At 40.3% G+C, this 14,247-nt stretch overlaps 1 protein-coding gene across 4 annotated transcripts; it reads left to right on the top strand.

Moving 5' to 3' along the window:
* Window positions 1–388: 388 nt before the first annotated feature.
* MTERF2 (mitochondrial transcription termination factor 2) lies at window positions 389–13,170 on the top strand. Of its 4 annotated transcripts, none has more exons than XM_011235309.3 (3): window positions 389–3,262; window positions 5,017–5,113; window positions 9,303–13,170. In XM_011235309.3, the coding sequence occupies exon 3, from the start codon at window positions 9,331–9,333 to the stop codon at window positions 10,516–10,518; it is 1,188 nt and encodes a 395-aa protein (XP_011233611.1). In that variant the 5' UTR covers window positions 389–3,262; window positions 5,017–5,113; window positions 9,303–9,330; the 3' UTR covers window positions 10,519–13,170. The 4 variants fall into 4 exon arrangements, with proteins under 4 accessions (XP_011233611.1, XP_011233610.1, XP_002927706.1 ...); XM_011235308.3 differs by having other exon boundaries at window positions 5,007–5,113; XM_002927660.4 differs by having other exon boundaries at window positions 4,994–5,113.
* The last annotated feature ends 1,077 nt before the right edge of the window (window positions 13,171–14,247 follow it).

Below are 14,247 nucleotides of genomic sequence, written 5' to 3'. Positions count from 1 at the left end.
TGGGCAAGTTATTAACCTTCTGTGCCTTCTTTTATATTTTTGATATAGGAATGAGAGTAGCATCTGCTTCATACTACATATGAAATGCTCATAACAGTGCCTGGCATGTAGCAGGTTAGTCTATAAGTGTTAGCTGCAGGGCTGCCATGCTTTAGAGCTCCCTGGATCATAGAGGGCACAGTCTGCCTAACTGTGTGCTACAGCTGTGGTTAGCTGTTGTTATTCTCATTACTATTATTATCCCATTCCTGTCTCTCGTAGACTAGTTTTTTCCTTTTGGAATTATAACCAGTGTTTTTTTTATTTTTCCAGTCTTTAGTTGTGATAGATGTTCAGTGTGATAATTGTATTTAAAGGTAACTTAAGAATAATTTGAGTCTAAAATCCAAAAACAGTAATGTATTTTTTAATATGATACACATTTAAAAAGCATCCTGAATAATGAATTAACACTGATTGATAAGTTCCATTATTGAGAAAAGAAAAAAAAGTATGCTTTATCTTCTTTCACCACTGTTAATCAGGAGTGATATTTTCATTGTTTTTCTTGATGGTTGTATTTAGCAACCTGCTTTTTGGACCTGATTGTACTATACAGCATTGAGAAATTCATAGACCTGGGATTTGCCATCATCATCCAGGGGAATAAATGATTCAGGTTTTTTCTGTTTTTTGTTTTTTTAAGTAGGCTCCGTGCCCAGTGTGGAGCCAAATATGGGGCTTGAACTCATGGGCCTGAGATCAAGACCTGAGCAGAGATTGAGAGTCAGACACCTAACAGACTGAGCCACCCAGGCGCCCCTAAAAGATTCAGTTTTAATGTGAAAAAATATTTTAGTAAAAGAACATTGTTTCAGCATAGACACTGATATTTTACTTTTAAATGTAGGGGGATTTTAGCTTTTAGGGGGGCTTTTTGGACAGCTTCTTCAGTTTGGTCTAAATTGTGACTAAAAAGAATCACTGAAAGGGAAAGACAGGTATCAGTGTATTGAGCAGTTGGGCAGATGTTTGAATACAGTGTTTTCCCCTAACCAGACGGGTTAGTGTTCTGAAAACCCTGCTGGTGGTTGAGGGATTATATTCATTCAGGAAATATATCTTGAAATCTTATTAACAAAACCTGTTCTATTCTGGCAACTTGGAAAAATTGAGTTGAGGAAACCAAACTTTTGAAAGAACCTATGCAAAGTTTTTATGTTTTTACATTCACTTGAAATAGTAAAATTAGGATATATAAGACTGGTAACAATATATTTTTAATGCATCTCTTAAGTACTAGAAACTTCAGGATCCTCACACAATTTTAAACATGTTTGTAATTTTCTTATAGGTAATATCCGTAATACTGGCTTCTTTTCTCCATTTCTCTATCCAAGTGTTTTTTTCTGATTGCATGGTCCTAGAAATTCACTAAATACTTGGAAAAAACTTTAGGTAGCATTTATTTAATACAGTTGGCATAACTGACTTGGTCAATTTCAGGTTTTGACTACAATGCGCATGATCATATGTATTTCCATTTCATACATAATTATGTGGAGCCCTGGTGCAAGCGAAGCTGCCAGCACGGTGCTGTACATGTCTGCTCCCTTCCTCCTTTGACCAGTGATTGCAGCATGCAGTTCTAAAGTGCTTGAGTTTACATTCCATAACTGCCTTCTCTTCTCATATCCTACTCTATTTCCCTTTTCCTAAATGCAGTGAAACATTTTGGTTAATCCAGGCCCCAGATCCTTGTATTGCAGGAAAAAGTGTTCAATAAAGCCATGAATAATAGGATTTTTATATAAGGATAACTCAGAAGGAGAAGGGTTACTAGACAGGCATCCCTGATCTCATATACATTAGCTACTTGTTTAATTCTAGAATCACCTGCAGATCAAAGTTGATCTTGAGATAAAGAGTTAGGATTCTTGCTGCTACTCTGTGTAATTAAAGTGCAGATGTCAGTCCATCTCAAAAAGCCTGTTGAGCACAAACTGAATATTAAGGCTAGACTCCAATTAGCATTTCCTGGGTTCCTATAATGTGCCAAATATTGTTCATAGGAAAATAAATCCATAAGTTGCCACACTAGTGAGAGGGCAGTCTGGAAGAATTACGGTGGTGTGTGTTCAGGCCGTGTTAGAACTGTGCACAGTGTGCTATGAAACACGTGAAGGGAGAGATCTCCAACCTGAGACAATCACAGCTTTCCCAACTCCAACTCTACACAGGAGCATAGGACAACTACGCAGGTTTGGGGCACCCTGTCTTTGGAAACATTTAATTCTAGTTGGGATTAATCATGTTATCAGTTGTTAATGTCTTTGTCCTGCACTGTCCTACCATTAGGACAGGGAATGTACTTTATTCCCCCTTGTCTTGTCCGCCACTGTCTACTCATTGCTGTTTCATGTGCTTGGAACTTAATAGGCATACCATAAATATTTGTTGATTGATAGATAAATATAAGAATAAATGGGATAGACATTGAGACTGGCTTTAAAGAGAAATTAGTTTATGAGGTTGGCATCACAGTAATAATTAGAATGTAAACCACTGGGCAGTTTGTCGGAAAAGGCAACTATTTAGGCGAAAGTGGCAGGGGGAGGCTTTTAAAGACATATCAGACACAGTTGCTGACTACTGAGGGGAGGTGGGAGGGGTAGCAGGAAGGCTAGATATGTTCCAAAGAGGTTTTTCGAACTACGGTTTTTTTGTAAATTAGCTCTTTACTTATCTAAATTATTTTGGGAACTCTGGCTATAGCTTAAAGATACAAGGGTTTCTGAGTTACTTTTACGTTTTTTCTTATGGGCTAGTGACATTCCCCAAGGGACAAAACGACAGGAACTCCCGAGTTTTCTTAAATGCTGGTAAGGAAAGGGTGTGAAAGTGCCATGCGCAATAATTGCTGCATCTGGCGCAGATCCCAGGGAAGCTGATTCCCACGCTGGCCCGCCTCCGCCGCGCAGCCCCGCCTTGCGTGTGGGGTACGTAGCCTGCGTCCCGCACCTTGATTGGCTGCGTATACGCCTACAGGTTCACGGGTCTCCTGTGCCCTGATTGGCTGCGGGTAGAGGGGCTGGGGGCCGGGATGCTGTACTGCTGAGGGAAATTCGCGCCCCGGCTGGAACCCTAGTCTCTGGACCCTGACCCTTGTTCCCAGGCCTCGGGAAGACGGCGGGCCACGGGGAACTTCGGCGGGGGGGAGGGGGGTAGAGGAAGGACGCAGCCGGGGACTCGTGATTCACTGCATCTTGCACGGAGTGGGCAGGTGAGTCGCAGCCCTTTCTCTACCCCCGGGGGTGAGCCTCACCAGCAACACAGCGGCCGACAGGCAGAGGTCAGGGGCCGCGCACCGAGAAACGGGACCCCCGCCAGCCGCTCAGCTTGCCTGGCCCAGTCGGATGCCCAGGCGCCATAGGTCAGAAGTTACGGAAAAGCGCAGGCCCCACCAGATGGATGTGTGGCTTTCGATCATTCCCCGAAATTTTCTTCCTTCGGTCCTCATTTTTACTTGTTTATAAATATTGGGGTTAATTTGAAACTGTCAACAGATCGTATATGTTATAATAGAACTTAATTGAATTATTACGTTGTAGAGCGGACTGTATTAAGTATGAAAATTGCGCATATTTCAGAAGCGAACTTAACTCAAGAATGCTTAAGAAACATGAAGTTCTGGGAATAGACCACACTGTGATTTAACAAACAGTTGCCAAGAGCATTGTTGTGTAGGGCACAGGGTAAGAACTGTACTCTGGAGCCATATTGTTGGGTTTGAATCCAAGGTCTGCCCCTTGTTAGCTGAGCAACCTTGGGCCAGTTACTTTACCTGCATGTTTCCTCATCTTTAAAATGGATTGTTGTGGTGATTTGGTAACTTTTCTGAGTACTCTGTAAGGAAAGTTTAGTCTTCACAGTCATCCAGGATGTAGTGTCCTCATTTTCCTGACACTCCAACTGAGGCACAGAGAGGTGATGTGACTTTCCCAAGTTACAGTAACAACCAATGACCAGGAGTTAAGCTCATTGCAGACCACAATTTTACACACATTAAGTTGCCTCATGAACTGGATTTGTTCATTCAGTTTCAGTTGACAAAGACTGATTTTGTTCCTCTGCGGACCAAGTTCTTTGCTGGGTACAAGGGATAGAGAAGAACAGCACTCAGACCCTGCCCTCCCAGTGCTTGCAGTCTAGTTCAGGTTGTTTATAGCTGGGCTGCAGGGTGCCTATGAATCTTGGTAAAATCTTTTGCAAAATGTTGTGAGTACAGGTCTTTTCTTTTTTTCTTTTTGGAAAGAGAGTCTGTGTGTGACTCTCACCGGGTTCTCCAGTGGTTCTGTGATCCAAAGTTATGAAGAAACATTTTAGCAGAAGAGCTAGTATCTAACGTAATGCCTGACAACACAGCATGAGCTTAAAAAAGAAGAAAAACCACTGGTTGAATGGATGAAGAACTTTATAGGAGTTTAAGTGCTACAGTAGGGTTAAGAGCAGGGTGCCGTGGAGGAGCACACACAGAGGTCCTCCTTGTCCAGGAATGCCTCCTAGAGTCACCAATGCCAGTGAAGTGAAGGGTACGGAAGCAGTTCATTGGAACATGGTGGTGACGAGTCTCTGCCCTCCAGGAAGATGAGACAGAAACAACACATGAACAGCTGCAGCTATGACAGGTGGCACAGAGGAGCAGTCCATGGTGCCATGAGAGCCTATAATGAGGACAGGAGGCTTCATCTATTCAAGACGGTCAGGGAATTTCCCGGAGAGAGTGACACTCAGACCTAGGGGCACTTTGGGCATGGGGAACAGCCCTCAGCCTTCAAAGACCCTGTGGTGGGAACAGGCAGAGCACCAGGGACTGAAAAGAACTGGTGTGGCTGCTGGGGCTGGGGGTGAGGCAGATGGGCAGAGATTCGGGTGGTGACAGAGCCCAGATAGAGAGGCCTTTTACACCATGGTGTAAGGCATTTTTATTTTGTTTTATGTCTTTATCCTAAAGTGCCATTGAAAAGTTTATTGCAGGGAGGTGACAAGATCACATTTTGAGAAGTTGGAGAGAAGCCCAAGTGATTAACTGAAGCCCTGGATGAGGACAGGATCTCTGAGGAGAAACTGTAAGGTAAGAAGGGGAGAGGGTCTAGAATCAAGCCTTGAAGATGAGCCTGCAAAGGAGACAAAGGGAAGTAAGAGTGTAACAAGGAGGGGGAAGAGAACTGAGAGTGGGAAGTCCTGGAAATCAGGTGAGAGAGTATTTCATGGAAAAACTGGTCAACTCTTTTGAAAGCTGCAGAGGTCAAAAGAGACAGGAATGAACAGAGCTCATTGGCTCTAATCACATGGAAATTGTCTTTATTGGGATCTGTATAAGCAGGAGGAGAGGAATTGGAGAGAAAGAAGGATCTGTAAGAATTAACTGAGGGTAAGAGAAAATAAGGTTTTAGCTGGATTGGCAGTGAGAAGAGCCATTGAGCTGAAGGGTGGGAGCCCTAGAGGGGAGGATACAGCTGAAGGACTGAATATATGAAAAAGAAGGGCTCTGGAGGTTTTCAGGCCAGAGAGGTTGGGATCAGTAAAGAAGCAGGGATTACCCTGGTTGCTGAAAGGTGTAATTGTAGGAAAGGGGAGATAGCAGAAGGTTTAAGTTTGGTGTGATGAATTGCTTTCCTTTTTTGTACAGAATATAGGCAAGAGCATTGGTGAGAGTGTAGTAGGGGTCGGGGGAAGCTGGAGGTCCAAGCTGAGGAGATGAGACATCGTTGGCCGGGGGTATGCAAGAGTGCATTGACCCAGGGATTGTTTTAGAATGGTCTGGCAGAGGGAGCCAAGTTTGCAGCAAAGAAATTAGCCTCCAGGCTCATTCAAGGAATTGCAAAATACCAGGAGAGTGAGAATGGAGGCTAGGTAGAATCAAAAGTTACATTTAATGTAAAGGAAATAGTGGTAGAGGTTGTAGGACATTGTGAATTTACTTAATGCCACTGAATTGTATACATAAAAATGGTTAAAATGGTAAAATGTATATCTTACCACAATAAAAAATGTAACCACTTTGGTAATGCTGGAATATACTATCAACAACTGAAAGTGAATTGGAGAAAATCTTTCTAAAAACAAGGGGATTGTTGTTGTTGTTTTTAATATATGAACAGTTTATATAAGTCAATTTTTAAAAAACAGAAAGATCGCAGTTTAAAAAGGCAGGAGTAGTTAATTCACAAAAGGAGATAAAGATGGCCAAAATAATTCATTAAGCTCAGCCTCATTAATAGAAGAAAATGAAGTGAAATTAGTACTGTGTTCATTTTTCTCATATCAAAATTAAAACTGATGAATCAGTCATACTGCTTGTGACAAGGTTAACAGGTATTTTTTCTGGATAATAAATTAACAACCTAGCTTTTCAAATGTTCTCACATCTGCTCATCAGTAATTCTCCTAGGGATTCATCCTAAAAAACGATGAAATGTGGACACATAGTCAGCATATAACAAATATTACAAATAGCCCAAATACTCAGTGTTAGGGAATGAATTACAGAATTACAGTGTATCTGTCCCATATATCATGTACTCATTTTAAATGTTTAGAGAGTGTTTTTGATGCCAAGTTTAGATACTTGGAATGCATATCAATTCTCTGTATAATTTGTGTTGATTATAGAGGAGTCAGAACATTTGTGCTCTTCACTTTTGCAGTCAACCTTGTTTGCTCATCAGAGAGAGAGTAAGAAAGAGCAAGACAGCTTTAATTGTGGGACAACTCACTGAGCACGTAATAGTTGACCCTGGAGTAAGCAGGAAATGTGAAATGGCCTGCTTTACCCTCAGACTTGTTGGGCAGGAGTGTCTTGCCGTGGTCCATGTGTTGCTGACGTTTAATCTGTCATTTGGTATAGTGTAACCCCCACGCTAAGCCAAATAACTTCATCTGGTGCTTAGCCACATCTGTTCCAGTGCTGGAGGAACCCCTGGCTGTGCTAGCCTTGCTGGGAGACATTATGTCAGTATTAAGTGTGGTGCCTGCATAAGACATTTTCAAGAAAAATTCTGAGTCTTCACAATTTCAAATTGTAGACTGAGTTTAAGACCCTATTTCTCATATACAAGGTAGCCTTGCTTTATGTATTTAAAAATTATAACAAAAGGGGCAAGAAACAGAAAAAAACCAGACATGTATGTCAGATAGGAACAGTTGTGAAGGACTTTTCCACTTCCTTATTCTTTGCAGAATTTGGCCAGTTCCCTTTAGTGAGAAGTATTGCTTTTATAAACAGTTATTTGGGAAAGCCAAAGCATTTAAAATACAGTTTTCACTTATTCTTTGTAAATAATGTACTTCTGTCTAAAATACAATTTAAAGTCACATTAGTACAAGAATTTTAGCTCCCGGTATTTCCTAGTAATGGCTACTATTTATTGAGTGCTTACTGTGTACCAGGCTCTGTGCAAAGTATTGGACTCACAGTATCTCTGTAAAGTTTATATGTTTTCTTTCCCTATTACAGATGGTACTATTAGTAGTCATACCTACTGAACATTTACTGTGAGGTATTGTTCTAATCACTACTTGTTTACTTACTTAATCTGAGGCTAAGTAACTTTCCCAAAATGACCCCATAAATTAGAACCAGGACTGAGCATGGACATTTTGGCCACAGAGCCCATGCTTCTTCCAGCATGTGGTACAGATGTGAGGCCCAAGATTGTGGGGTGTGGGGCTCCAGATTAGATCTGCATGTACCCATCCTCATTATGTCGTATCTCCTCCTTCCTGTTAAAATCCATGATCCTCTTAGAAATTTTGAAATAGCTTAATAGTTACATCTTGGCTATTGGGAATCATCTAAAGGAAACTGGTATTAAGAATTACATGAAAAAAACTCTGGTTGAACCACCAGAAGTAAAACAGAAACTATGCCTACAATTATTTGGGACACCATGGGCACTAACAATGAGCTTTTATTACAAATGGTAAACCAAACTGAGAACATTGTTACTTGTTATTTTTCCTTAGAGAATAGTGATTTATTTGCATTAATTAGGACAGGCTTGAAAATGAAAAGTCATTGGCATATATTGCAATGGCATAATTAAGGGCAGATACTGGATTATGGTTTTTTTCAGCTTGCCTTCAAACCTACAAATAATAAGGGAAGGCTGTTCACTAAACAGTTCTGTGCTCTTGTGGCAGGGATGAGACACTTAACACTCTCAGGTACAAATAAAATTTAAAATGGGGAGTCTGGGTGGCTCAGCTGTTAAGCATCTGCCTTCGGCTCAGGTCGCGATCTCAGGGTCCTGGGAACACCCCCCCCGCCCCCGGGCTCCCTGCTCACTGGGGACTCTGCTTCTCCCTCTTCCTTTGCCTCTCCCCCTTCTCCCCCGCCTTTTGTGCACGCTCTCTCTCAAATAAATAACATCTTAAAAAAAAAAGGTTGAAACAACAAGCTAGGCATGTTTATATTACCAGAGATAACAAGAAAATAGTGCCAAAGTCCCTAATGCATTAGGCACAGTATAGCCATCTCTATGGACCTAATGCTGTCAAGTGGGGACAGCTGGTTAGACTGTTATAAAAGTATGATCCCCATTCCACTTAAGATTGCCTATTGCTCCACTATGGCAGTCACATGGCATTCCTCACTTTATCTGGCTAATACTTAACTTTAATTTTGGATTTATAAAAGGGATTTTCATATAATTCTCATAAAACAAGTTTATACTTACTAACTCATTTTAATTAAATTGACTTTGGATATAATTATTCAGCAGAAATATTTACTCTAAAATATAGAGATGACTCCCTCCCTAATAAGTGTTTGCTTCAGCTAAACATAAACTTGAAAATGTAAAGTGTTAAAAAAAAATTTAAAAACCCTGTGTGTGTGTGTGTGTGTGTGTGTAAGTAAAATATGTCTCCTAAAGAAGAAAAACATACCAGAGTAGCAGGAAAGGGAATTTGTGTCAGAATAACATTTGAGGTCTTTGAATCTTTGAACTCTTTACGGTCTTGCTACTCATCTGTAAAATGGAAATTACATCACAAGGTTGTGGCAAAGCTCACATAGACAGTGTGTTTATAATGTATAAGATGTGTGAGAAGAGGAGGTATATTAGTTACTTTATCAATTATTTAAGAGTATATATGTAATATTCCACAAAAAGTTTGAGGCTAACTTTGGCAAAATTCAGTTTTCCTGTCTAATTTAAATCCATGTTATTTCTCTGCTTACTGCTTAGAGCCCATTTGTGTTTGCATTCCAAAAGTCAACGCCCCTTATGTGAAAACCTGTGTTTTCTTTGTTACAGGTATGATGAGTACATTCTGAGTCCCAGGATGGTGGGAATTAGCCAATGGACTGCAGGCCTGCTGTGGAAGTTGCTGATAAGATCTCAGCCCTGCAGGCTGTGTTCTTTCAGAAAGATGCTATTGGCTTCAAAATACAGACCCTCTTTAGCACGCTTCACCTATACAACTGATCATCAGTCAAACAAAGAAAATAAAAGAACGGTGGAAAAGCTCTCTAAATTTTCAGTGGACATCAGGAAAATTCGCAGATTAAAAGGATGGGTACTTTTTGAGGATAAAACCTATGTTGAAGAAATTGCAAATGTTTTACAACAACTAGGTGCTGATGAAGTGGCTATAGCCAGTATTTTGGAACGCTGCCCGGAAGCAATTGTCTGCAGTCCAACCACTTTTAACACCCAGAAAGAACTCTGGCAGTTGGTCGGCAAAAACGAGCAAGAGTTAGTCAAGTTAATAGAACAGTTTCCAGAATCTTTCTTTACTGTTAAAGACCAGGAAACCCAGAAGCTGAACATTCAGTTCTTTCAAGAGTTGGGACTCAAAGATGTGGTCATTAGCAGGTTTATGACAACTGCATCTAGTATTTTTCTTAATCCTGTTGAGAAAAATAAGCAAATGATAAGTATTCTCCAAGAGAGTTATCTAAATTTAGGTGGCTCCAAGGCCAACCTGAAAGTTTGGTTACTGAAATTATTAAGCCAAAATCCATTTATTTTGCTAAATTCTTCTGCAGCTATAAAGGAAACACTAGAATTTCTCCAGGAACAAGGTTTCACAAACTCTGAAATTCTCCAGCTTCTATCCAAACTCAAAGGATTTCTTTTTCAACTTTGCCCAGCAAGTATACAGAACAGCATCTCCTTCTCTAAAAATGCTTTTAAATGCACAGATCATGACCTGAAGCATTTAGTTTTGAAATGTCCTGCCATTTTATATTATTCTGTTCCAGTTTTGGAAGAGAGGATTCAGGGATTACTGAAAGAAGGAATTTCCATAGCTCAGATAAGAGAGACACCAATGGTGCTTGAATTAACTCCACAGATAGTACAGTACAGGATAAGGAAACTGAATTCCCTAGGTTATAGAATAAAGGATGGACATCTAGTAAATCTAAATGGAACAAAAAAAGAGTTTGAGGCTAACTTTGGCAAAATTCAGGCCAAAAAAGGAAGGCCATTATTTAACCCTGTGGCACCATTAAACGTTGAAGAGTAACTTGGGGACTGCTGCTGCTTTCCAGCATTGCAGAGTGCAGCTGAGTAGTGAAGAGTTAAGTGATTCAGGCAGTTTATAAGCACTAGTGATTTTAAGAAAACTGCTTAGCTTCTGAATTGTGTCTAAGTTACCTCTAAGTAGATCATCTCAATATAAACTGCATTTATTTTAAATAAAGGTGGTAATTTTTACCTTCAGTTGCTATTTCAAAAAACTCCTGTACTAGTAAATGGCACATCAAGGTGATAACTTTATAAGTGAATCATTTCTAAGAAATCGACAAGTGCACTCCCTTAATTCAAAGTATGGATATGTTTTTATTTATATAGCACATTTCATGTGGGACATAGACCCAGTGTTCTTCCTCACCACCAGCTCTGAAACATCATTCTACCGTGGTCTGAATCCAGTAGCTTAGTGTTAAGTGAAATTAGCAAACTTCTAATACATTTTTTTTTAAGAGAAAGCTGATTTCATCTCTTGGTTGGGATAAATGAGTCCCTTTGAGAACCAACTATTTCTCATTCAAAAAGAATAGAGCTTACTCGTGTGGTTAGTTTGTTTAGAACTGACCATCTCCTCTCATAGAACTCTTTTATGTGCATTCATTACTTTCCCCATTTTATAGATGAGGAAACAAGCTTAGAGAGGCCTGCCAAGTGATAGAACCCAGATTTAATATGATCTGACTTCTGTTCAAACCTGTAAACAGAAAAAGGATTGCTTAGGAGTTGGCATTAAGAAAAGCCATACCCCGGGGCACCTGGGTGGCTCAGTAGAATATCAGCTCTTGGATTAGACTCAGGTCCTGATCTCATGGCTCCTCACTCAACAGGAAGTCTGCTTGGATATTCTCTCCCTCTGCCCTGTCCTCCTCTTGCACCCTCTCAAATAAATGAGTCTTTTAAAAAGAAAAGCCGTACCCTTACCTGACATGCCAAAGGAGTACCAACAACAAACTTAGGGATTTTTATGTAAAATACCTTACATGTGAAGTGATCTAATTTATATACATTTGAAGTAAGCAGCTTTTTAGAAAACTCTGAAAATCCAGGTCTGGCTCTGAAAGGGAAAGTGTGTGACGGCTGGTACCGATTTTAGTAGCATTCCAAGGTTCTATTTCTAAATCTTGTTCCAAGATAAACATTATCCAGATAAAGTCTGGCTCACTTTCAGCTGTGGAGTTTGAATTTTGTAACAAATGCACAACCAAACAGTTGACTCTGACATTCAAACATCCATGTCCTATGTGTGCATGGCCTTTTAAGTAATGCAAAACCTATTAAAAATGCAGGCCATGTCTTTATTCATTTAGCAAATGCAAGTAACCCTCACTATCCAGATCTGTTTAGTTCCTTAGGGTGGTGAACGAAACTCCCATGTAGCACCGACTAAGTGCCAGGCATGTGTGCTTTAGAACCCTTACAGCTGAGTACCACCATTTACAAATGAGATGCAGGCACAGAGAGGTGTCACTTACCCAAAATTAAACAGGAATGTTTGTTCAAGAAAAAGAATGCAGCAACAGTTGGAGCAGGACTGAGTGTCGAGAGTGGCACAGGGTAAGTGTCCATCTAAGAAACAGGATCTTGTTCTAAGTGTGATGGGAACCCTTTGGAAAGAGTTTAGTTTGCTTGTTGTCTTGACATAGTTATCAGTGGTGTGCTTATCTTCCACTCTCAGAAGTGTCCTAGTTTGGAACAGATTATACATTTCTATGGTTACCTTCTATTTTATTTTATTTTTATTTATTTTGAGATGCCTACTAGATATCTGAGCAGAGATGTCAAACAGGTAAATGGTGAAGTCTGGAACTGTGAGAAGTCGGGGCTTGAGATAGATAGATATTCAGGGATCATCTCTGTATCCCTGGTATTTTAAAATTACGACTGTAAATGAGATTGCCCAGAAATAGATCATAGATTAGTAGTAGTGACTGGCCACGCCTGGAAGGAGTTGACCAAAAGAAGAGATCTGCCAAGAAAAGAGGGCATGGCCAATAATATTGAATGCCATGGAGTGGTCAACTAGGATACAGATAAGTGACCAATGGATTTGGCAAAAAGGAAATCACTGGTTGGCCCTATCAAGAGTGATTCTGGTGCAATGAGAAAGGGTAAGAAGGCAACTGGAGTGGGTCTCGAGAACAGGAGACGAGTTAAGAGGCAGGAACTGTATAAAGTTTTTCAAAAATGCTGCAAAGGGAAGCAGGAAAATGAAGGTTGTAAGATTAGGCATATTTTTCTTTAAAGAAAGCAAATACCAGAATATGTTTATATGATGATGGATATGACCCAGGAGAGAGAGAGGGATGAGAGATGGAAAAACTGCAGGATGAATAGCCTGCAGGAAGTTAAAGTGGACTGACTTTGGATCAGAGCAGAGATGGTAGTCCTGTTCCACAGTCAGGGTGTTGGGAGTTCATGGTGTGAGAGGAGAGTTGCTGTCAGGTTGCCTTTTTTACAAAGGGCAGGAGAATGAGAGGGGAATTCTGCAGGAGGGCTGGAAAGAAAAGGTATGAAATGGTGGTTTTGAGGGGCGCCTGGGTGGTTCAGTCGTTAAGCGTCTGCCTTCAGCTCAGGCATGATCCCAGGGTCCTGGGATCGAGCCCCGCATCAGGCTCCCTGCTCTGCTGCGAGCCTGCTTCCTCCTCTCCCACTCCCCCTGCTTGTGTTCCCTCTCTCACTGGCTGTCTCTCTCTCTCTAATAAATAACATCTTTAAAAAAAAAAAAAATGGTTGTTTTGAGGAGTAAGAAAATGAACATACAAGAGGGTGGCCAAACATACAGTCTACAGACTTTATCTTCCCTTAGACCAAATCCTATTCCATCAGTTTTTAGCCCTTGAACCTTTCTGCTTTTTTCCATAATTGCATTCTTATTCAGGTCTTCCTAGAATAAAATTTGAAATCTTCAAAATCAACAGTGTAGCAAGGAGAGACATCCTTACATAAAACACTACAAATTTTATTTCCTCCGTGAAAAAAAGGCTCTAATAACAAAATTATTTCCTTTATAATCAGCTTATAATTACACTAAATTCATTTCTGTGACAAAATGTAATTAGCTGTCAAAATAAGTATGATTACCTGTAAGACTTCCAGGGAACTCAAGTTAGCCCGGTAAATCAAGGGTATAGTTAGCACTGACTGCCAACAGCAGAATGAAGTACTAGTTCTGAGTAGCCCCATTTCTGTTTCTGGATATTAACTGGAGAAGTTGTGACTTACTCGAATTCAAAAGTGATAATAGGAAATTGCTAACACTGAAAGCCTTTTTGTATTTGCAAAAAGAGATACTTCCCCGGTACTGATTAAATCAGATAATGTATGGACAGCACCTGGCAGGTAAGTAGATACCCAGTATATATCAATCTTCTACCTTCCTCCAACTGGTTCCCGTATCTTTGAGTCACTTCTGTCCAGTGAGGGGTGCGAGTTGGTTCCACAGTTACTTAGAACAGAGTAAAGTGCTCCCTACTCCATCAGATCCCAAATTATAGATGAGAATCACCTTTGGGGGCTGTTAAACTGCAGTCCTGGGCCCCACCCTCCAGAGATTCAGAAAGTTGGGGTAAAACCTAAAAATCTGCATTTTTAATCTTCATCAGAGTTGACTAAAATATATTTGCATTTCATTGTCTTGGTATCAAAATACATATTCAAAGATGTTTTGTCATGTTTGTGCATTAGTACCAAAAATTAAAAACTGACTACAGTACTTTCTGAA

The sequence above is a fragment of the Ailuropoda melanoleuca genome, chromosome 15 (assembly GCF_002007445.2).
Source record: "Ailuropoda melanoleuca isolate Jingjing chromosome 15, ASM200744v2, whole genome shotgun sequence".
Lineage (NCBI taxonomy): Eukaryota > Metazoa > Chordata > Mammalia > Carnivora > Ursidae > Ailuropoda > Ailuropoda melanoleuca.
The sequence above is the reverse complement of the archived record's forward strand: the minus strand, read 5'-3'. Positions and strand labels throughout refer to the sequence as shown.